Below are 21,016 nucleotides of genomic sequence, written 5' to 3'. Positions count from 1 at the left end.
TAGGTCCAGGAGTGCCCTGAGGGTGTCTCTCTCCTCTAGGCCTGTGGTGATGCCAGGCCCTTGAGTGACCCTTCCCCCAATTCCCAGGGGCCCTGTGTAGCACAGATAAGTGGAAGCAAACTTTATAAAATTGCAGACGCCGATTTATTTACCAAAAGTGCTAGCCAGGACTCTTCTACTAGCCCGGCCAGCGGATGCCCACAAGGGTCCCAACTCAGTCTTCCAAGAGCAAGGCAGGGCTGCCCCGCTGTGGAGCTGGGACAATGTTCCCTCCCGGGGCAGCGGCGGGTTTCCTGCTCGGTGGCAGCCAGGGTAGGCAGTGGGTACCAGCACCATCTTCTCAGGAAGGCACTCTCAGCTTCGGAGTCCCCAAAAAGAACTGTAGGACACGGTCAGCCAGGAGCGCCAGGCAGAAGTCCAGGGCCAGGACCTGGCCAATGACCATCTTGAACTGTCAAGGAGGAAGCAGGCTGAGTCGGGGCCTGTGGCTCAGCTGGACCAGGCTGAGCCAGCGCCAACATTCAGAGCCACTCACCTCTACAGGGATGTCCACAAGGCCAAACTGGCTGTTGAAGTCAGGCGAGGAACCCAGGAGCAAGCCAATAATGGCCAGCAGGGACACTGCCAGACTCCACACCAGGGGCTTGTTTTCAGGCAGGCTCTCCATGAAGGGTGGGCCCTGTAATGCAAAGACACGCTGCTTGGGGAGGGCTGGGCAGGGTTAGGCCAGGTGGGAATGGGCAGGCATGCAGGCCTCACCTTGTAGTTGATGGCGAAGGTGGCCATCTGCATGGCCATGGCCATGATGTACACAGTGCTGTTGACCAGGCTTGGCTCAAACTCCTTGTATAGGTCTACAAACTGCTCCTGCCTGCAGGGCACATGGTGTCAGTGCCCTCCCTCCAGCCCCGGCACCCACTGTGGCTTCCTGCCTCCTCCTCTTCCTGGACCCCACTTACTTCTCAGGGCTGCGAGCCTGGGCCTCCCGGTACAGGTAGACCAGGCTCAGGAAGTGGACAGAGAACTGCAGCATCACCGTAAGGATGGTGTATAGGTTGAAGATGTTGGGCAGGGGCCGCTCTCGGGAAAGAGTCTTGAGAGGCTGTGGGCAGGACCGTCAGTCAGCCAGCTTACTGTCAACAGTAAGGTAGCACTCCTGCCTTAGGCTTCTTGTTTGGTCCTGACCCAGGGACTGCCTATGTCCAAAATAGTCTGTGTTCCACAGCAGCAATGGAGGGGCTGTTAGGAAACAGATTTACTCTCTACTTCCATGAACACAGTCAGCCTCGGGCCTGGAGGTGGACCTGGTCTATCCAGTCTCCTGCTTCCCTCATTTCAGATCCTCTAGGATCTGAAATGTCCCCAGAAGACCCAGGCAACATGTTATGGTAGGGCTTTGCAAAGTGACCCAAGGCTCTGACCGCATGCCCAGACATCTAAAAGCTTAGTTGGTGGCCCGCAGAAAGGGAATACAGCGTTGGGGACAATCCCAGGCCTTCCTCTTTTAGCTTCTAATTATGGCCTAAAACTTCTGGAAGTCTAAACCAAGACAGATCTTTTGTTTCAAGTTGTTCTGTGAGCTTTCCTCACCTTGATGGGAAGTTGACACATCCCCCTCTGGCCCCTGGGACCTCTGTTTCGTCATCTTGGTGACCAGTGCAGACTCCTGCTGTGGCAGCGCCCTTCCCTCTGGAGGCCTCCCTGGCTGTCCCTGAGGCCAGCCCCTGAAGCCTGTGACACACTTCTCCCTCACAGTGTCGTGTGTCCTCTGCTTGCCCTTCTTTCAGTCATCCCTTCCTTTGCCCCACGGCCGTGACCTGCCTGAACCTCACACTCTGACAGCCGTACCCCCTAAGCAATATTCCCGGCAGCTGGCCAGGCCGGCCCCTGTCTGTAGGCCCCGCACAATCTCAGGCTCTCGGTCTGTCTCTAACTTGGGGAGGGACAACTCTACTCCACAAGAGTTGCTGACACGCCCTGGCCAGCCCCACCTTGGAGCGGGAGATGAAGAGGAAGCAGCCGGCCAGCAGCAGCCCCTGCAGGGTGGCCTGGAAGTCGCTGAACTTGACACCCTCCAGGTAGAGGACACTTTGGCTGTATGCCAGGATGAGGGCATTGAGGGCCAGGATCTTGAACATCTGCAGCGTCGTCACCAGCGTGCACCGGCCCTGCTTGATCACGTGGCAGACTGTGGGGAAGCAGGGATGCGTGGGCAGGGTGCTGGGCAGGCCATGGCTCCAGGCAGGTGGGGCTAGGGGCTTGGGACTCACTGCACTGGATGGAAGAGAGCTTGGAGGTGAAGGGTGCTGCGATGCTGGCATCTCCCAGCTTCACAATGGGGGTGCTCTCGTCCTCCAGGTCCCGCAGCACCTGGCTCAGGCGGTCCTGTGGGGTGGGCAGCAGGGGTCAGCCCTGGCTCGCAAGTTTGTGGGTATTTCCAATCTGAACACTCACTCACCCTCTGGGTGGCTGGCGGCTCCTCAGGAGAGAGGAGTGCCGACTTCTGTTTGGTCGACCTGGAGACTCTGGGGCCACTGTTGCTCAGGACCGGGCTGTCCCTTGGCCGGCGTCGCCGTTCTACAACCCTCTCAGGGGCATTGGCCAGGAGTGCTACACCTGAGAACGCATGGGAAGGAGTCATGGAAAGGGCCCGGGTCAGGCAGCAGTGCTCAGTTGCAGAGCTAGACCCCAGGCTGCCCCTCCCACCAATTCCAAGGGACCCTTATTCCATCTGACAGCCCCGGGGCCTCAGAGACTGGAAACCGGCCTGACAGAGGAGAGCGTTTCCCACACGCCTGGCATTCATGTGGATGTGAAAAGCACAGCTGTGCGGTGGCAGGCATGAGCCTTTCCCAGCACGCACATACATCGAGCACCACTAAGAACCGTATCTCAACGCACTGGATCAAGAAGAAGCAGGACTGGGTGCAGCCCAGTGGCAGTGTCTGCTTGCCCATCCTCAAGTCCCCAAGGTGAACCCCAGAATCAAAACTATATCCTCTTGAGACAGACTTTCTCTGTGTAGCCCTGTCTGTCCTGGAACTTACTCCGTAGGCCAGACTGGACTCTTAACTCAGAGGTCTATCTGTTTTTTCCTCCCAAGAACTGGTATTTGAAGGCATATAACCACCACTGCCCAGCCAGAACCATGATAAAAAAAAAAAAAGAAGAAGAAGAAAAGAACTACTAAAAGGCACAAGAAGAGAACGCCAGGTTGGATGTGTCAAAGCCATGCTGGTGGCAGCACACCTGCCATCCCACCCCTCTGCAGTCTGAGGCAAGAGGATCTTGAGTTCTAGGCCAAAACCACAGAGCTCCAGGCCCAAACAAGCACAACCACCTCATCAGAACCCTCGACAGGCAGTGGTGGCACACGCCTGTAATCACGGTGCTTGGGAGGTCGAGGCAGGTGGATCTCTGAGTGCAAGGCCACTCTAGTCTATAGAACAAGGTCTAGAGCAGCCAGAGCTACACAAAAAAACCTTGTCATGAAGGGGAGGTGGGGTGGGGATGGGGATGTGTCTCATCGGAACCTAAAGTGAGCAACTGAAAACTGCTGACCTCCAAAGAAACTAATTATCAGAGAGAAAAGTCTATGAGGGTAAGAACTCCAGACATAATGTAAAAGCAGGAAGACCAAAGCTTAGCTTTTGGGGTCCAGGACTGTCAAGATTTATCCTGACAGTGACCTGTAGCAACCAAACCTGGTTGTGGGATTCGCAAAACAATGTCCCCAACTACCTCTTTCCTCCTACCCGCTCTGCTGCTCCTCATGTCTACACCTTTCTCTGACTTTGTAGCCCCTCAAGATTTCTTTTTTAAAGACGGGCTTCCATGTAACTAGGCTAGTCTTGAACTTGCTGCACAGGAAGAATGAACTTGAATCCCCGACTCTCTTGAGCTCTGGGACGACAGACCTCTGCCTGGATAAGCACCACTGCCCAGGGAGGTTATTAATTCACTTACTTTTTCCATGTTCGAGATGAAATCCAGGAGTTTGTACATACAAGGAAATCATCTACTGCTAGGCCACATGCCCTGCCTCTCACTGGCGAATTTTAGGCAGGAGTCTCACACACACAGAGCCACAGCAGCAGCTCCTATCAGCTGAGCAACAGGCCCAGGTGAGATGGCCCACTCGGTGGTGAAGGAGGCAAAGCTCCCGGCTCCTGGGGCTTACCCACGTCTGCGTGCTTCAGCGCGCCCACGTCGTTGGTGCCGTCTCCACACATAAGGGTCACATAACCCAGCCCTTTCAGGCTAGTGATGACAAATTCCTGCATGGCAGACATGACATGGATGGGGCTGTAGCCATCCGCAAGGCCCCCAGTGCCCTACCCCAGGGTCCTGCGCATACCTTCTGCTTGGGGGCCACACGGGCAAACACCTGTACATGAGGGATGAGGCGGAGCAGCTGTTGGGGGTCCACAGCCTGCAGGTGAGCCAAGCCGTCACCTGTGAGGCATAGTGCGTGCTCCAGGGCCAGGGCCTTGGGGGAGCCCAGGGTCAGAGGCAGGACGATGCTGCTATCAATGGAGCGCCACTCACACGGCTGGCCTGTGGGTCACATCTACGGTTAGGGCTGTGACTCCTGGGACAATACCACAGCCTCACCCAGAATCTGGCCCTGCTTTGGACACTTCACAGGGAAAACCACACAAGACCCTCATATATGGGGAGGAGCTGGAGCCTTGTCCCAGTAGCTGCATGAGGACGCTGCATGCGAACACAGAAGGCCTGGTCTCAGGACATGAAGCCGCCTTCTCCTGATGCTGGCCCTCATCTAACAGATCTCTCCACTACCAGTCTGCGCTCCAGCACTCTAGGAACCAGAGTCCTCCCATGCTAAGCCTCAGGGACCTGCTTTTATTTCTGAGGCTGACCCAGGACCAGGCTTGGGGAGGCCGCTCATCAGATGGGAGGTGAGTTTAATCAACCTGCAGCCTGCCGACAAAGCCACAGTTACGGCCATCACTGCAGGGTCACCTATACACAACCCTTAGGTCCAAGAACGTGGCCCACGAGGGTAGGATGGAGGGAGGCCTGGGGCCAATAACTGAGAGTGGTAACCAAGCTCTCTGAGAGGCAGTGGAAGGTTCTAGAAACTTTTGTAGCTGTATGTGCCTACCACCCCGGGTTGGGATACCCACTGCTTCTCACATAGGTCCTGCTCTGAGAGATGTCAAGAGACCTGAGGAAGAAGTGGGTTCATTCACCTCTGTGGGAAGGGCTCTAAGGCTGCTCTGAGAAGACATGTATGTAAAAATGGGCCTGGCAGCTACTGTGTAGCCCAGGCTGGTCTGGAACTAATCTTTCTGGGCTAATAGGAGTGTACCCTCATATCCAGCTAAGCGGACTCACTTTTGAGTCCCCAGCCTCCTAACTTAAAGCAAGATGCCAACGACAAGTTTAGCAGTTCAACTCTTCTTCTACAGTGTGCAAGGGCTGCCCAGGGTGCAGCCACGCCTTTTATCTAGGATCTGACACCTTCAGCACTGGGCAACTGGTGCTGGGAATCTGGCACTCCCTGCATAATGGCACAGGAGCGACCTGCCCAGCACAAGGTGGGCAGGGATGAGGCGTGAGTCCTCTGATAGTATGCAAGAGCCTGTTGTAAACAAACATGGCAGACTCAGAAACCATGCCTGCCCTCACAGCACCATGCATACTCCACGCTGCCCCGGTTTGGAGCCCTCCTCCGAGAGGCCTGGCACCCATGATGACCAGCAGTGACTAGTGGCAACACCTGGTCAGGGGCTCAGGCCCCAGCTCCCCCGCCTTACCTTTCTCTGAGGGAGGATGCAAGATGAGCGTGTGGGCCTTGTCGATGAAGTGCAGCTCCTGAGCCACATGGCAGGCAGTGAGGGGGTTGTCTCCCGTGATCATGACCACCTACGGGGCAGAACACAGGGCACACGACCTGGGGTTTAGCAAGGAAGACCTGCTGGGCAGAACTCTTACCTTGGCCTCCCAGCTTACCCCAAGAAAGTACGAGGCGAAAGGCCACCTCTATGGGAAAGCACAGCCTCCCAGCCCAGGAGTGCTATAGGGTGGCGGGGCACGCTAACAGTGGGGCGGGGCTGGCACCCGGGCTGCTTACACAGCAAGCACACGCTGAGTCCCAATGCACTGCTTCTTAAAATAATTTACTTTTGGATATGTGTGCCTTTGAATATGAAGGCAGAAAAGATGTCAGGTCCCTCACAGCTGAGGATATAAGGTATTTTGTGGGTGCTAGGATTCAAACTCTACACCTCATGACTGAGAAGCAAGTTCTCTTTGCTTTTACTTAAAACACAAGTTAAAAATTAGCCCTTGGCTGTCAGTGCCCAGTCTGTACCTGGTTTGTACAAAGAGCATTCTAGGGATAGAAAAGGGAAGAAGTAGGACATGACCCATGAGGACTCAGTGGGTCCACTTGTTATCTGCCTCTTGCTGAGACTGCTCACAAGGACAGGCGTGGACTCAAGACCTCTCACCTCAAGCTCCTACCTCCTTCTCTTCACCGCATCTGAGGAGGTGAGGTGATGTGTGTTGCAGGAGGCGCCATGCTAAAGTGCATTCTCTACCTAACTCTGAGCGTGCCAGATACACCCGCTCTCGGCTCACAGCCCGTGCTTTCCTCACCGTGGACACCCACCTCCCTGCCCTCCCTCTCGGTTTGCTCATACCCGGTGGGATGCGTTCTGGATCTCTCGGATCACAGCCTTCGAGTCAGCTTTGAGTGGACAGGAGACCACGATGAAGCCCACAAACTTGAGGCTGCACTCCAGTGCCTCCCGCTTGACCTCCCGGGCCTGTTAACAGATGTCGGTCACCTTACCATCTGTCCTTCTAACAGCCTCTTCACATTTCCCAGAGTGAAACCGTGAGGAAGGCCAGCTGAAGTGCCTTAGCAACAGGAGCCACTGTGCACGTGTGCTGGTGCAGGGAACAGGAGAGGCCCTGTCCTCTAAGAAATGTCAAGACTCAGGAGGAGAGAGGCAAGGCAAAGTGGGGTGCAGCTCCTGAGGATGGGGTCTAGACCCAAATGTACCTACTGTCCCTCATGACTATGGGCATGGACCATGCAAAGCCACTACCCTTGGGGCAACCAGAAAGTACCCAGGAAAGCAGGTGATGAAGATCACAGTGAAGGCGGGGCTCAGGGTGGACAATCCAGGGGACAGACAGGCTTGGGACAAACAGTTCTCCAGAGTAGCAGCAAGGGAAGCACAGTGCAGAAGGACAGAGGCTGAGTCCTGGCTCGAATGGCCTCTATAGTCAAGGCTGTCAGCCGACATTAAGTTCTAGAGGGATGGTCGGCTGTGGGGGTAAGAGGGCTGGGCCAGGACTAAGACGCAGGTGAGAGGGCAGTGGGGACAGATGGAGCTTAAGCTTTCCACTAAGGCCTCTGCTGAGGCCTCTGACCACAGGTGGCAGGGACAAGAACCGTGGGATCTGGGATACCTCAGGCCTTCCCTGAGGAGGTACCAGGACATGCCAAAGCAGAGGGAAAAGGTGCTGTGAAAGGTGTGGTGGGCGAACAGGCTGTTGAATGTGGCAGGACCTTACCTGCTGATGCGTGAGATGCCCTAGCTCCTTGTATCCCAGAGCCAGGACACGGGCTCCTTCCCGAGAGATCTCAGTGTGGATGTGCTGGTAGTCAGGTGGGCACTGGGAAAACTGCAGGAAACACAGCGGGACGTCACTACCTGATCCCTGCCTGCCCCTTAACCCCAGGGTTGGGGCTGGCTCACCATAGAGTGCAGGGTTTCGGGGGCCCCCTTCACAGCCGCAATGTAGCAGAGGTCAGTGGAGCCGAGCTTCTCGTAGGAGGCGAGCACAGACATTCGTTTTAGGGCACTGGCAAAATGAAAGCGCTGGTGAATTTTCAGCCCCTGAGTTTTAATACTTCGGGGGAATACTTTCTCATCTGGAAACAAATAAGTACGAGTCCTGAGGGGCTTTGCTCCAGAGAGGTAGCCAAGCCCCCCCACCCCCGCCCCAGCTTTCCCATCCCAGCATCCCCAGAATCCTGCTGGTCACAGCAGGTAGATCAGGCAGAGAAGGCTGGACACCAGCAGACCCAAGAAGACACCAATGTGCAGTTAGCCTGGAGACTAGCCTGGAGGAATGTCACCAGCATGGGCTTGCCTGCCCTGGACGGAGGCTCCTCAGGTCACACCCTGGATGCCAGACCCTCACCTTTGGTCAGTGTCCAGTCGACAGCTGTCAGCATAGCCTTTTCCAGAGGGTCACCCACCAGGGTGCCGTCATCCAGCTGCATGAGAGAGTGGCAGGAGGCCAGGGCACGGTGTGTTTCTATGGGAATGCTGGACACTGGGGTCACCTCTTTCCCATCTCTGCAAAGATGAGGACAGTTGGTTACAAGGTGGACAGAGGTGGGTAGGTGAACTGCACCCCACCAGGGAACATGGGATCCTTCCGTATATACTACCGAGACCACCCCAGGCTGCTAGTACTCAGTGTGCTATTCACTATGGATACCTTGGTGAGAGCAGTGGTCCTTTTGAGACTGCTGGCCTCAAGGATGACTCCTGAGGCCCCAACAGGTCTGAGGCCGACTGTTCTGGGACTGAACCAATTTCCTACCTACCTCTGATGTCACTCATGTGATCATGACATAGGCCCCTCGGTAATGGAACCTCAGAGGCAGGACTTCAATGGAGGCTCACAACAAGCTTGGGTCTGTTGGCTGGGAGGTCCTTTATGCTCACCTCAGCCCTGCCACGCCTCGCACCACCAGGCTGTCGCTGGTCAAGGTACCCGTCTTGTCAAAGCAACACACTTCGACCTTGCCAGCGAAGGGGATCCGGAAAGGCTCTGTGCAGTACATGTCTGGGGGTGGAGGGTGGGACCTGGGGTCAGGGGGTCCCTCCAGGCTCCTGACTGTTCTATGCAATGCCCCACCGATCACTCAGCACTCACAGAGCTTGGCCAAGGCGATGAGGGAGGTGTTGACAGCCAAGGACAGCTCAATGGGTAGTTCAGGGGGTACGACAGAGGTGAGGATGAGGGTGCACTCCAGAAAGAGCTTGTAACGGTTCCGGCTGGGGTCCTTGGTCCCTGTGGAGACAGGGCCTGGCAGCCTGGGGCAGGGCTGAGGCTGCAGAGCAGGAGCTTTCGGGGTACTTACCTTCAATCCAAACATATGCAGCTGCAGCAACGGCGAACACCAGGAGAAAGAGGATGAAGATGAAGGTCTCCAGGTTGTTCGCAGTGACCCTCTTTACCCCAAAGAGAATTGTGCGCAGGAGCTTGCCCTGCAAGGATAGGCAGGACACAGTGGTCCGAGAGGTCTGTGGGGAATGGTGGCCTCTGCGCCCTGAACACGCCAAGGCTGGTTTCTCTTTCTAGGAAACAGCAATGCCTGCCTAAGACCACGAAGTAGGCAGACGAGGAATTAGGCTTCCACCCAGAGTAAGGCGGCCACGGGGCCATGGGGAAGCCAGGCTTCCATCACCCTTCAGGCAGAACCCTAAAGCATTTACCAGAGCACCTCAACTAACACCCATCTCCTGGGAATGGTAACAACCAGACTACCGTGGGTGTATCCACTGCTATCTCAGCCCAGGGAAAGCAGGCTTGTGTTAGCCTTGGGGTGAGAGTTCTGGGACGAGCCGTCACATTCTGGGCTCTCCTACATGGAACCAAGCAACATACCTGGGATGTGTTGAATCCAGTTCTGAGGACAAAGGCCACACATCCATTGTCGACCGCTGAGGGAACAAGCAGGTGTCTGCTGTTAGCACTGCTGTCCCACCTCCTTCATACTATAGTGGGTGCAGGATACCCAAGACACCCTCGAGGCACCTACGCTTCAGGCCCGAGGTGGCCTTCTGTGGGGGGATGTGCTGTACCACCTTGGTGCCCCCAAAGATGACATGCAGCCGAGCATCGGCCTGTAGGTCTAGGACACGGTCTGGGCTCAAGTCTTCAATGGGCTCCTGTGAAAGGAAACACTGGATTGGGGTGACAGCCTCACCTTAGCCTCCCCCAAAGACTTGCCTGACTCACATGAGTGGCCTGACCTAGGCCAACAAGTCCCATTCACCTTAGCAGGTGCCTCCTCACCACAGTACTCGTGGAGTTAATGCCTGTGATCCTCATTAGGCCTCCTCAATGATAGAGTTCTCCTGGACTGTCTAGGCCCACCCCGACAGGATATCCTGGTTTCTTTCCTGGCTCCAGACACCTACGACAATGGCTCCAGCCCACCTGCCTCTGCCACTCGTGCATGGCAGGGACTGCCTGTGTCCTGTCCTGTCCTGACCTACGCCGTTCTTCATCAACTGGGGAGTGAACTACGGATCCCATCCATCACCTTCATCTGCGGCACTGACTCCCCGGTGAGCATGGCCTCGTCCACAATGCAGCGGCCCCGCAGCAGTAGGACATCGCATGGCACCAGGTTCTCCTGGGGGGAGCGGCCTGCAAGGTGCAGGCAGGAGAGTCAGCCACGGGCTAAGGTAAGGACTTCCACTGAGGGGGGAATCCTGCCTCACCGATGGACACGATGTCCCCAGGAACAATGTCGTCGCTGGCAAGAGGCCTCCACTTCCGGCTGCGGTAAACCTGGGAATATGGGCAGGGGAGTCTGTCAGCACAGCGTCTGCTCGGGTGGATGGGGTTACAGCCCACCTGTCCATCAGTCACACCTGTATCATGTGGGGCTTGTTGCCCATCTTTCGGATCTCTGACATGTTCCTCATCTGCTGCTGCACTAGGGAAGCCTCGAAAGCCACCAGCATGGACAGGGTGAAGACACTGTAGTACCAATACTCGTCCAGGCACCAGAGCCCAACGCAGAACACCTGTGAATCAGCAGCTTGTCAGGTTTTGCCTACCTGGCCCTATGACCAGAAACCCTGGCAAATACCAATGATCCCAGATGGCAGGGGAGACTCTAGAGTTTGGAGTGGCAGCCAGACTCACTCTGGCTGTGACAGTCCCAAAGAAGGAGTCAGCACAAGGGCCAGAGCTGCTGTGTTACCTGAAACACGAAGAAAGGGGCTGTGGCTCTCTCCTTGAAAAGCTCGGAGAAGTCAGGCACCACCATCTCGGCCCTGCAAAAAACCATACCCAAATTCCTGGCTGAGGTGAAGATGTGGAGGCCTGCCGACATCTCCAACTAGAAACCTCTGCAGTTTTCTGAAGACACAGGACACCCAGGGGTGGGGGTGGGGGTGGGGGTGGGGGTGGGGGTCTGCACTTGACTTCACTGGACAGATCACCAGCAGGCGCAGGCGCAAGCGCAGGCTGGCCGGCAGTCCTTCCACACTGACGCCCTGCTCTGCTGAGCCCTCTGACAGGCTCTTTCCAATAACCCCCCAAACCCCCCCACACCCGGGCAAGGTGATGACAGCAGGATAGGGGTGTCTGGGAAAAGGGGACCCTGGTGACAGAGCCCATTCCACACCGGAACTGGATGTTCTTTTTCTGAGACAGGTTTTCAAGTAGCCCAGGCTATCCTCGAACTCCTCATGGGGCCGAGGAGGAGCTCAGTCTTCTAGCGCTGGGAAGACGCAGTGTGCCACCATGGCCAAGTAAAGGTAGAAATATAACTCGGGCCCTTGCTACTGTTAGGAGAATCCAGCCTCCATCCCTAGAACTGCAATTTTTTTCCCTTTCCTTTCCTGAAACAGGTTTCCACTATATCTTTAGCTGGCTTAGAATTCAGAGATCAAATTGTTTCTGCCTCCCAAGTACTGGGATTAAAGATGTACACTGCGATGCATTGGCCCTCTTTAAAAAATATTTTCCTTCTGTATGTAAGAGGGAGGGTGGCATGCCTGTGACACACTGTATGTGTGGCAGTTAAAGACAAATTGGCAGGAGCTGGTTCTCCTTACATTGTGGGTCCTGAGACCAAGCTCTGGTTGTCAGACTTTCTGACAAGGCCACACCAACTGAGCATCTCGCTGGTCCTGGGGATTTGTTCTGTTTTCTCTGAATAAGACCTAGGGCTCAAGTGGCCCGTCCTTAAGGTGTCTCCTGCAGCAGCGTGTGGTCACCTAATCTGACTCAGGCCTCCTCTGCTCTACTCTCAAATTCAAGGATGCTCATAGGCTTCCCACAGTGGTGGGATCTGAGAAGAGGAAACCATAGCGTCTCCCAGAGTTTAAAAACAAAACGTCCACAGTGACAGCATAAAATCTGTCTCAGGTCATTAATGTGGTCATTATCAGGGTTGCAGAGGCCAACATATGATGTTTCTAACTCAGACTGGATGTGATAACATTTACTGAAAAGCAACCTAGTCTTAGAAGAACCTTGGGGGCAGCTGGGGAACGACAGTGGCAGGGCTCCTGTCTGGCAGGCCCCAGGGACCAGGTTCCATGTAGAGCCCCATCTCCTAAGATCTCCCCAAGTTCCCGGACTAAGTACTGTCTAGGGCAAACACCATGCGGGTCATGATGCCAAATAACCATGTTTGGTGCCCTGCTTTGGGCTGTCCTGAAGCTGCATAATGGCATCTTTGTTTAATAAAAGGTTAATGGAGAAAGTCTGTATGGAGCATCTGTTGTCCTACCCAGTATCAAAGAGGCACCAATGTGTTGTTTTCCTTTACAGTGTTGGGTAGAATCATTCTAGTCTATTAGGCAAGTACTCACCCACTGAGCCGTGCCCCACTGTGTCACCACCACATTGTATCACTGTGTCTAATGTGTTGAGATGACATAAGTATAAGCACTTGAACAGACATTTCAGGCTAGAATCTAATTCTATTCTGGGTGGTGATAGTACATGCTTTTAATCTCAACAATCGGGAGGCAGAGGCAGAGATATGTAGATCTCTGTGAGTTTGAGGCAAACCTGGTCTTCAGAGTGAATTCCAGAGCAGCCAGGGCTACACAGAGAAACCCTGCCTGAAGGTGGGGGAAGGAAGGGAGAAAAATAAAGAAAAAAAATTCTAATTCCATGGTTGTAGGGGAGGGCGGGCCAAGACGTGGTTTACTGAGTAAAGTGCTTGTCTTCAAAGCTCGAGGACCTACGTTCAGATGCGGTATCCACGTAAAAAGCCAAGCACAATGGCGTGGGCCAACATCCCAGCACAGGGAAGGCTGGGGCAGGAGCATGGCTGGTGCTGCTACTTAGTACGCCTGCTTAGTGAGCACCAGTTCAGGCCCTGTCTTAGGGAACAGGGTGAATGGCTCCTGGGGACGGCACCTGAAGCCGATCTCAGCCTCACATAGATTTGCACACACATGCATAACCTACATTGGGGGAAGTGCATACACATTTCTCCCAATCAGGAGAGAAATTACAAAAGCCAGGAAACAGATGTGTTACTAAAGACAAGACAACCTTCCCAACCAAGGTCTCAGACCACAAAGCAGAGGGTTTTGGCTCCTGGCTCTCGGAGGGCCCTGCTGGCAAACACGTGTGGAGGAAGCCGAGCAGAGCTGGTTTTTCCAGTGAGCCACAGTATTTTGGGTTAAAAAGCAGAGCTTTTAACCCTATTGCCAGGGCTCTGGGAGCAGCACAGTAGGGCAGCAGTGCACAGTGGGCCATGGGGAGAGAGGGACTCACTTGTTGCTCCCAAACTTCTTCGCTGCAGCTCGGATCTCTGAGTCTTCCTGGAAGCCTCTGTTGCTTTGATAGTAAGAGAAAGCATTCCCCACAGGGAAGGCCACTGGGAGGAACTGCTTTTTCTCTAGGGCATCATAGGAATATTTGATCTTCTGGAATTCAAATGACAGCACCTCCAGTCCGTCTTCACCCTGGGGAAGAAGGTGCATTTATGGCAGAAGCCCCCTGACCTGGGGACCACGGTGCTCAGGACTACCACAGGAATACCTGTTCCAGCCACCCTGCAGGATATACCCTTCCTACCTTATCACGGTGCAGGGCCACCAGCTCAGTGGCGCCGTTGTTGGGGGTAGGCACCACCTTCACAAAGGTTACTTTGTTGGGATCATACTCCTGTCAAAAACCAAAGACTGTTGTTACCAAGCCCTTCTTAAGTCATGCCCTCATAGGGTCAGAGGAGCGTGGGATGTCCCCAGGCTCTCGCGCTAGCCTGGCCGTAGCCCACTTGACCACTACTTAGTATTATAAGGCTGAGGTCACAGAGCCAACTCACCACCCAGGATTCTGGACCTGAGTTCAGGTCCACATGGAGCGTCTCCACTGCTCCCCGTTCACACGGCCCACATCTTGCCACCGCCCGCTCACTGCCACATTGACTCTCTGACTTGTTCACTGCTCCCTGGTACACTGGACACTCCATCTGCCTGTGTCTGAGCTAGGAGTCTTGGTATCTGAGCAAGCCCCACCCACAGCCTGTGCACACCTGCAGCCAGACACAGAAGGACTCGAAGCAAAACCATAAACATACTTAACATACAAGATTGTTGTTCTTGGAAACTTAATTGTGAGGTTCCTCAAAGGTAATTATGCTGACTATACTGTGCAGTGACACGAAGGGCGGGGGTTATGCCTCCTTCCTCTACAACAGCACAACGCAGATACACTGCACTGAGACAGCTAGCTACCCTCAGCTGGAGGCTTTGGCTTAAATGCCACCTACTTAGGAGTCCTCCCCAGGTGGCCCTATCTAAAGTTCCCTGGGACTCCTCTTATTGCTATCTGCCTTCTGCAGTCTACCTTCTTCCCCAATGGTTTTATCCATGCAACTGCTTCTACTCCACCTTGCAGTGACTGGAGGTGAGGTGGGACACACAGCGGTGACCCTGAAACTAACACACACAACTAGGAACTAACACAGTGGAAAAGGAGTGAAGGCGCCAGGGAGGGTACTTTACAGGTTACCTCAGTGACCCTGGAGGTGTTTCAGCTTTCACTTTACAGTAGAGTGAAACTGAAACCCAGGGAAACCTAGAGAGAAGGAAACCCTGATCTGTCTCCTCACCCAAGGCAGTTAGTTCCTCCCACTCCTCCTTCCCAGAGGAGGAAGTTCTCAGCTACAGATGTTTAGTTAGCTACAGCCCAAAAGGCAGCTAGAATACTAGGGATTGAATGTATTGTGCGTGCACACGCGTACATGCGTGTTTATACACACAGGCACACACACACACACACACCCCTACCTATCAACCCTGGGTGCCAAGCTCAAAAATTTGGGCCCCTCTGCAAGATAAATATTAATGAAGGAAACAGTGTGCCTTCTCCTGATACTGAGACTTCAATGCATGCGTGCGTGCCATTGAGGGTGTATATGAGGGTGTTCAGGTTTTTCCTGCAGTCGCTGACACTGCCTCCCTTGTCTGGAGACTAACCCAGAGCAGATATTGGTGCCTCAGGCTTCAGATTTGCCGTGATCTGTAGTGTGGACACTGAGTACTACCCTCAACCTAAAGTACCTTATTGTCGGTGCTGCCTGTAGTGACACTGCATTTAGAACTCCGACTTTAGAATCACTGCACCGTCCTGCTGCATAACCTGACTAGCCCTCATCTTAACCACACTTATTTTACAGATAACTTGAGACTCTTAAGTTACTTTCAAGTACTTCCTGGCCATCTTCAGGACCAGGATGAACTACACTGTCTTTTGGGTCTAGCAAAGGACAGACAGAGGCTGAACATATTGGGTCATAGGACTTGGCTTCATACATTTGGGGAATTACTCCACAGGTCTGGTTCTAACACTTCAAAAAACAAAACAAAAAGGAAAAACGAAACACAAAAGTACAAGTCAGAAGTGGTGTCACAGGCTTTTAACCGCAGCACTCTGGAGACAGAGATAGGTGGTTCTCAGCGAGTTCTGGAAGACCCAAGACTGCAGCGTGAGATCCTGTGTTATAGAAACGAAGAGAGCAATCCAAGGTAGGAGACGAGGAGAAGCAAGGCAGGACCTTTCAAGAATCATACACCATATGGGAGCTAAGATAACAATTCACACCAACAGTAGCATATGGAGCCTGCCCTAAGTCTGTTCCAGGTGTTTCTTGTGAATCAAATTAACCACGCCACAACTGCATGGCGAGTCACAGTGGGGTCAGAATTAGGCCTGAGCCGTAGGGCAGGGGGCTCCGCTAGACGCTCGAGCCTTGCAGCTGGAAGGCTGAAGATCAGACTGGAGACACGCAAGCCCGCTGCAGCCCGGAACCCCTGCTAGGCCCCATTGTGCCAGGATCCCGGTCAGGGTCGGGCGCGCGCACTTACCGGGGTGCAGGTGAGCGCGCAGTGCGCGTGCACGGACCAATGCCCCGACAGGATAGTGAGTGCGTGCGCGAGACAGATGGTGGCGAGCGCCAGCAGTGCGGCCTCGGGTATCTGGGTCCAGCTGTTGCCCCATCCCCAGCAACCGCTGGCGGCGGCGCCCAGCCAGGCTGGGTACAGCAGCCCGGCGAACGGCAGCACGGTGAGGCGTCGCAGAAGCGCCAGCCGGCGGTATGGCCACACGGCGGCCACCAGCTCGTCGCCGCTGGCTATGAGCGCTGGCCCAGCAGCTAGTCCCGGCCGCAATGGCGGCCCAGGCTGAGGAGACCCGCTGCCCCGGGCCCCGCCAGGCCGGGCTCCGCAAGGCACCGCGTTGCCCACCACCGCCATCTTTCCCAGCGCTGCGCTGGCTTCCGGCAGAGGCACCGCCTACTTCCGGTATATTACTTCCGGTGGGGCCTGAGCGCCACCATGAGTGGCCTCGGGACTGGGAAGCGCCTCGGTAAAGCGTTAGGTGGGTTAGGAAGTGTCCGCTCAGGGCGCCGCCATGACGGGCAGTGGCTGGAAGGGGATGAGGAGCGCTGCCAAGACAAAGAAGGTATCAAAGATCCACATCAGTCGGCCACGGCGGACTAAGGACGGAAAAGGTTTAGGCAGGCAGGGCAGGCTTGACATAACCAAGAGAACCGAGAACCTGAATCGGAAGAGCCCGACGCTTCCCCCGACTTCTCGGGCATCAGTCACTAGGAACGAGCCTCCGTGCGTGGAGGAGAAAAGCTTACCCAAAGACTCAAGTTTTGGGAGGTGGGGCCTTTTGAGGGCGGGGTTTGGTAGGAGGCAGAGCTTTCGCAAGGTAGCGGTAAGAGTGCCCATGCAAGCCATACCGAAATAAGAACACAAAATAGTCACATTAATGGAAAATTAGATATTTATATGAAATGTATTATGATGTTTTATCGACTACTCTGTACAAGTATTTACACACAACCCTAAGGTTTTTGAAGACTTAAAAAGGGGTGTGTGAGCCACCTGTGTGCTATTCCTACAGGGGCCCTAAGAATGTGTCTGAATCCTGGATTTGGAGTTATAGTTAGTTGTGAGTGTGGGTCCTCTGGAAGAGCAGCCAGTGCTCTTAATGGCTGCTGCCTTTGACTCCTGAGAGCTGGGATTAAAGGCATGTGCCACCCTGCCCAGGTGCAGCGTAGATTATTTTTATTCCTTTTTAATGTTACTTTGCTTGGTAATGCAAGTCATCGCATGTGTAAGCAAAGCTGAAGGAGGAAGATGATAAGTTCCAGCTCATCCTGGGAACCTATTAGGGTGCTTGCCTAGCATTCTTGAAACCCTGAGTTTGATTGTTTGTAAAAAGCAAACAAATAGAAAACCTCACACAGCCCCCTGACTGCAGCCTGCATAGTGGTTTTCTCCCAGTTGAAACGACTGGAGGACAGTTTGATACGAGGGCTAAGGAAGTTCTGGAGGCAGAACTTCTCTTCCCTCTATCCCACCCCAGGGAATCCATCGCTAGTCCCTGGGCTTGGCAGCAAATACCCTTGCCCACTGAGCCTGCTCACTGCCTGACTCTACAGAGATGTCCATTAAGAGTCAGGAAATAATTCAAAGTCTGAAGACGTTCCTGAAACAGGTGCACAAGGTTCACTCCTCCCCAAGGTTATATAAGCAGTCAAGTTGATTGCAAGTCGTACTGAGAACTCCAGGTTTACGGTTTGGGATCACCACCCATTTGGGGGTGTGCTTTCAGTGACACACCTACCTCTCAGTCATCCTTGCCAGCTAAGTATAGGCAACTTTGGTAACTCCAACGCGCTCTGATTCGTTCCGTTGAAGTTCAGTGTTTTCGTTACATTCATCTGTCATCTCTGGGGTGAGGTGACTTTTGTTCCACATCTCTGTAGGAATAGTGTCACACAGCATAAATGGTGCCTGCACAACAGGGACTGACAGAACCAAATACAGGCAGATGTAAGTGCTTGCTCCCTTCATGGGCACTGAGACTGGACCTGAGGCTGGTTTGTGTGAGGGGAGAGCATCTGTGGGTGAATCCCGTTATGTCTAGTTCTCCCTGTGTGGAGAATGACGTGCCTCCCTGCTGTGGATGATAGGACGAGCAACCACGTCTGAGCCATCTGACGTTTGTGGGGGGAATCCCAGGGTGGCCATCTCACTCCACTTGGTAAAGGGTGTCCTGTCCCTTTGATGAACAAGATCTACCTCATGTTTGGGATGCCTGCAAAGCAATGTATTACAACTCTAAAAACTGAGGTTGTCATATAATCTCCACATGCATATGGCACATGGATTTGTGGGCACATATTTTAAACATACAATGACTATACATACACACAAACAGAAAAACAAAAACTAGGGTGTATTAGTTACTGTTCTATTTCTGACCAAGGTGACATAATATAATGCATTTAATTGAGTCTATAGTTTGAGAATTAGGATTCACGTGATGGAGTAAAGGCGTGGCAGCAGGGATAGGTAAGAGCTCCCATCTTGATCTACAGCTAGGAAACAGACAAAGGACACTGGAAATCTCATCTTTTGAAACCTCAAATCACCCTCCCCCCACCCCCTACTACGAGTGACACATGTCTTCCGACAAGACCACCTCTTCTAATCCATCCTAAACTGTTCCACAAACCTGTGGGGACATTCTCACACAAACCGCCACATAGGGGCCCTCGAGATGTCTCTGTGGTTAAGAGCATATACTGCTCTTGCAGAGGACCTGAGTTTAGTTTCCAGGAGGAGGTAGGGTGAATCTGATACCCTTTCGGATCTTTATGAGCACCTGGATGCATGTGGTACACTCACATAAAAGTGAATAAATATTTTTGAAAATTAAAAATAAAAGCTGAATCGAGCGGTGGTGTTGCACACTTTAATCCCAGCACTCTGAGAGGCAGAGGCAGATGGATTTCTGAGTTCGAGGCCAGCCTGGTCTACAGAATGAGATCCAGGACAGCCAGGGCTACACAGAGAAACCCTGCCCCCCCAAAAAAAACCACCCCCCCTAAAAAACAAAACAAAAAAAGCTGAGGGGCTGGAGAGATGGCTCAGTGTTTAAGAACTCCGACTGCTCTTCTAGAGGACCTGGGTTCAGTTCCCATCACCCGCATGGCAACTCACAACTCTGTCACAGCAGTTCCAGGGGACCCCCTCACATAGACACACATATAGGCAAAACATCAATGCACATTAAAAAAAAGTTGGAGCAGGGCTGGAGAGGTGGCTCAGTGGTTAAGAGCACTGCCTGCTCTTCCAGAGGTCCTGAGTTCAAACCCCAGCAATCACACCACCGTGTGGCTCACAACCATCTGTAATAAGATCCTGTGCCCTCTTCTGGTGTGTCAGAAGCGACAGTGTGCTCACATACATAAAACAAATACATTTTAAAATGATTCCTTTTAAAAAGTTGAAGCAGAGCGGTGATGCATGCCTTTAATCTCAGTACTCAGGAGGAAGGGGCAGATGGATCTCTGAGTTTGAAGCCAGTGAATTCCAGGACAGTCAGGGCTACAGGCAAACCCTGTCTCAAAAATAAATAAATGGATTAATAAATACGATAAAAACAGATAAATACACATCGATAAGCCATACATTAAAACAACTGGATGGAACAACTTAGGAAGGCCCTGGTAAATTTAAAGTCCTTGTTTTTTGGCGACTCTAGGCCAACTTTGTTGTTCCTTGGATTTTTTTCTTTTTCCTTTCTTTCTTTCTTTCTTTCTTTCTTTCTTTCTTTCTTTCTTCCTTTTCTTTTCTTTTCTTTTCTTTCTTCTTCTTTTTTTTTTTTTTTTGTTTTTTTGAGAGTTCGATCCATGACTGGCCTAGAATCCAATGTTCTAGATTGAACCAGATAGACCAGGCTGGCCTCAAACTCCTAGGAGATCCAACTGCTTCTGCCTCCTGAGTGTTGGGATTAAAGGTGTGAATCACCATATCTGGATACTACTTAGATCTTTTTTAAAAGGCTTATTTAAAAGTGTGTGCACATGTGTCTGTGCTGGGGATTGGTTCTAATGCTGTGAATTATTCAGGAATCTGCTAGTCAACTGTTTTCTGGTCTGTCAATAAAGAGCCGATGGCTAATGGCTAGGGAGAGAGAGAGAGAGAGAGAGAGAGAGAGAGAGAGAGAGAGAGAGAGAGAGAGGTGGAACTTTTAGATTGCATGGCTAGGAGCTGGGAGAGAGGAAGAGGGAGAGTCACCATGACTCGGGGAAGAAGGATTGGACTGCAGGAAAGAAAGCCAACCAGCCATGTAGGATCATGGCCACTGGCCCCTTCCCTGATTGTGCTTGGGATACCAGGGGACAGAGGGGAGTGCTTGCTAGGAGGGGAAGATTTTGGAGTTTTCAGTCTTTGAGCTAGTCACAGCATGTCAAGAATTAGCCATGAGTGCATGCTTTTGTGTGTGTGTGTGTGTGTGTGTGTGTGTGTGTTCCATTTGTGAATCCAGGTAACTACTGGGTGGGTATGCATGTCTGAACTGCCAGGAGCCAAAGCCCTATAGCTAAATTCATCGTTGTTACGCGTCTATCTACATGTGGATATTTGTTTAAGAGCACAGGTGCCTGTGGAGGCCAGAAGAGGGTTTCACATCCCCTGGAACCGAAGTTCCAGGCAGTCGTGAGCCATAAACCTACGTCAGATGGGAGCAGAATGGACTCTGGCAGGCTGAGTCATCTCTCCAGTCTTAAAGAGGCTCTTTTACATGCTTTGACTCATTAGTTTCAGAAGACTCTGAGCGGTATGCAGTGTTCCATTTCTGCATTGCTGGCCAAGACAACAAAAAAACAGGAGAGGAAATACACAAATCATTAAACGCATTTATATATTAACTCTGTAATTGCAATGTG

General features: G+C 52.9%; 1 protein-coding gene across 1 annotated transcript; it reads right to left on the bottom strand.

Annotated features, from left to right (window-relative positions):
* Window positions 1-121: 121 nt before the first annotated feature.
* Window positions 122-16,703, bottom strand: Atp13a1 (ATPase 13A1). The gene is made up of 26 exons (XM_052162814.1): window positions 16,134-16,703; window positions 13,840-13,929; window positions 13,537-13,727; window positions 10,997-11,069; window positions 10,662-10,817; window positions 10,509-10,578; window positions 10,328-10,434; window positions 9,821-9,950; window positions 9,667-9,722; window positions 9,140-9,266; window positions 8,932-9,069; window positions 8,721-8,841; window positions 8,188-8,345; window positions 7,740-7,915; window positions 7,555-7,665; window positions 6,672-6,797; window positions 5,784-5,892; window positions 4,358-4,557; window positions 4,181-4,277; window positions 2,459-2,616; window positions 2,271-2,385; window positions 1,992-2,188; window positions 960-1,102; window positions 760-871; window positions 536-679; window positions 122-451 (listed from the first exon to the last, which is right to left on the bottom strand). Exons 1-26 carry the CDS (start codon window positions 16,518-16,520, stop codon window positions 341-343), a joined length of 3,603 nt encoding a protein of 1,200 aa, XP_052018774.1. The 5' UTR covers window positions 16,521-16,703; the 3' UTR covers window positions 122-340.
* Window positions 16,704-21,016: the final 4,313 nt, after the last annotated feature.

The sequence above is a fragment of the Apodemus sylvaticus genome, chromosome 18 (assembly GCF_947179515.1).
Source record: "Apodemus sylvaticus chromosome 18, mApoSyl1.1, whole genome shotgun sequence".
NCBI lineage: Eukaryota > Metazoa > Chordata > Mammalia > Rodentia > Muridae > Apodemus > Apodemus sylvaticus.
Note: the sequence above shows the minus strand (reverse complement) of the source record. Positions and strands in the feature narration are given on the sequence as shown.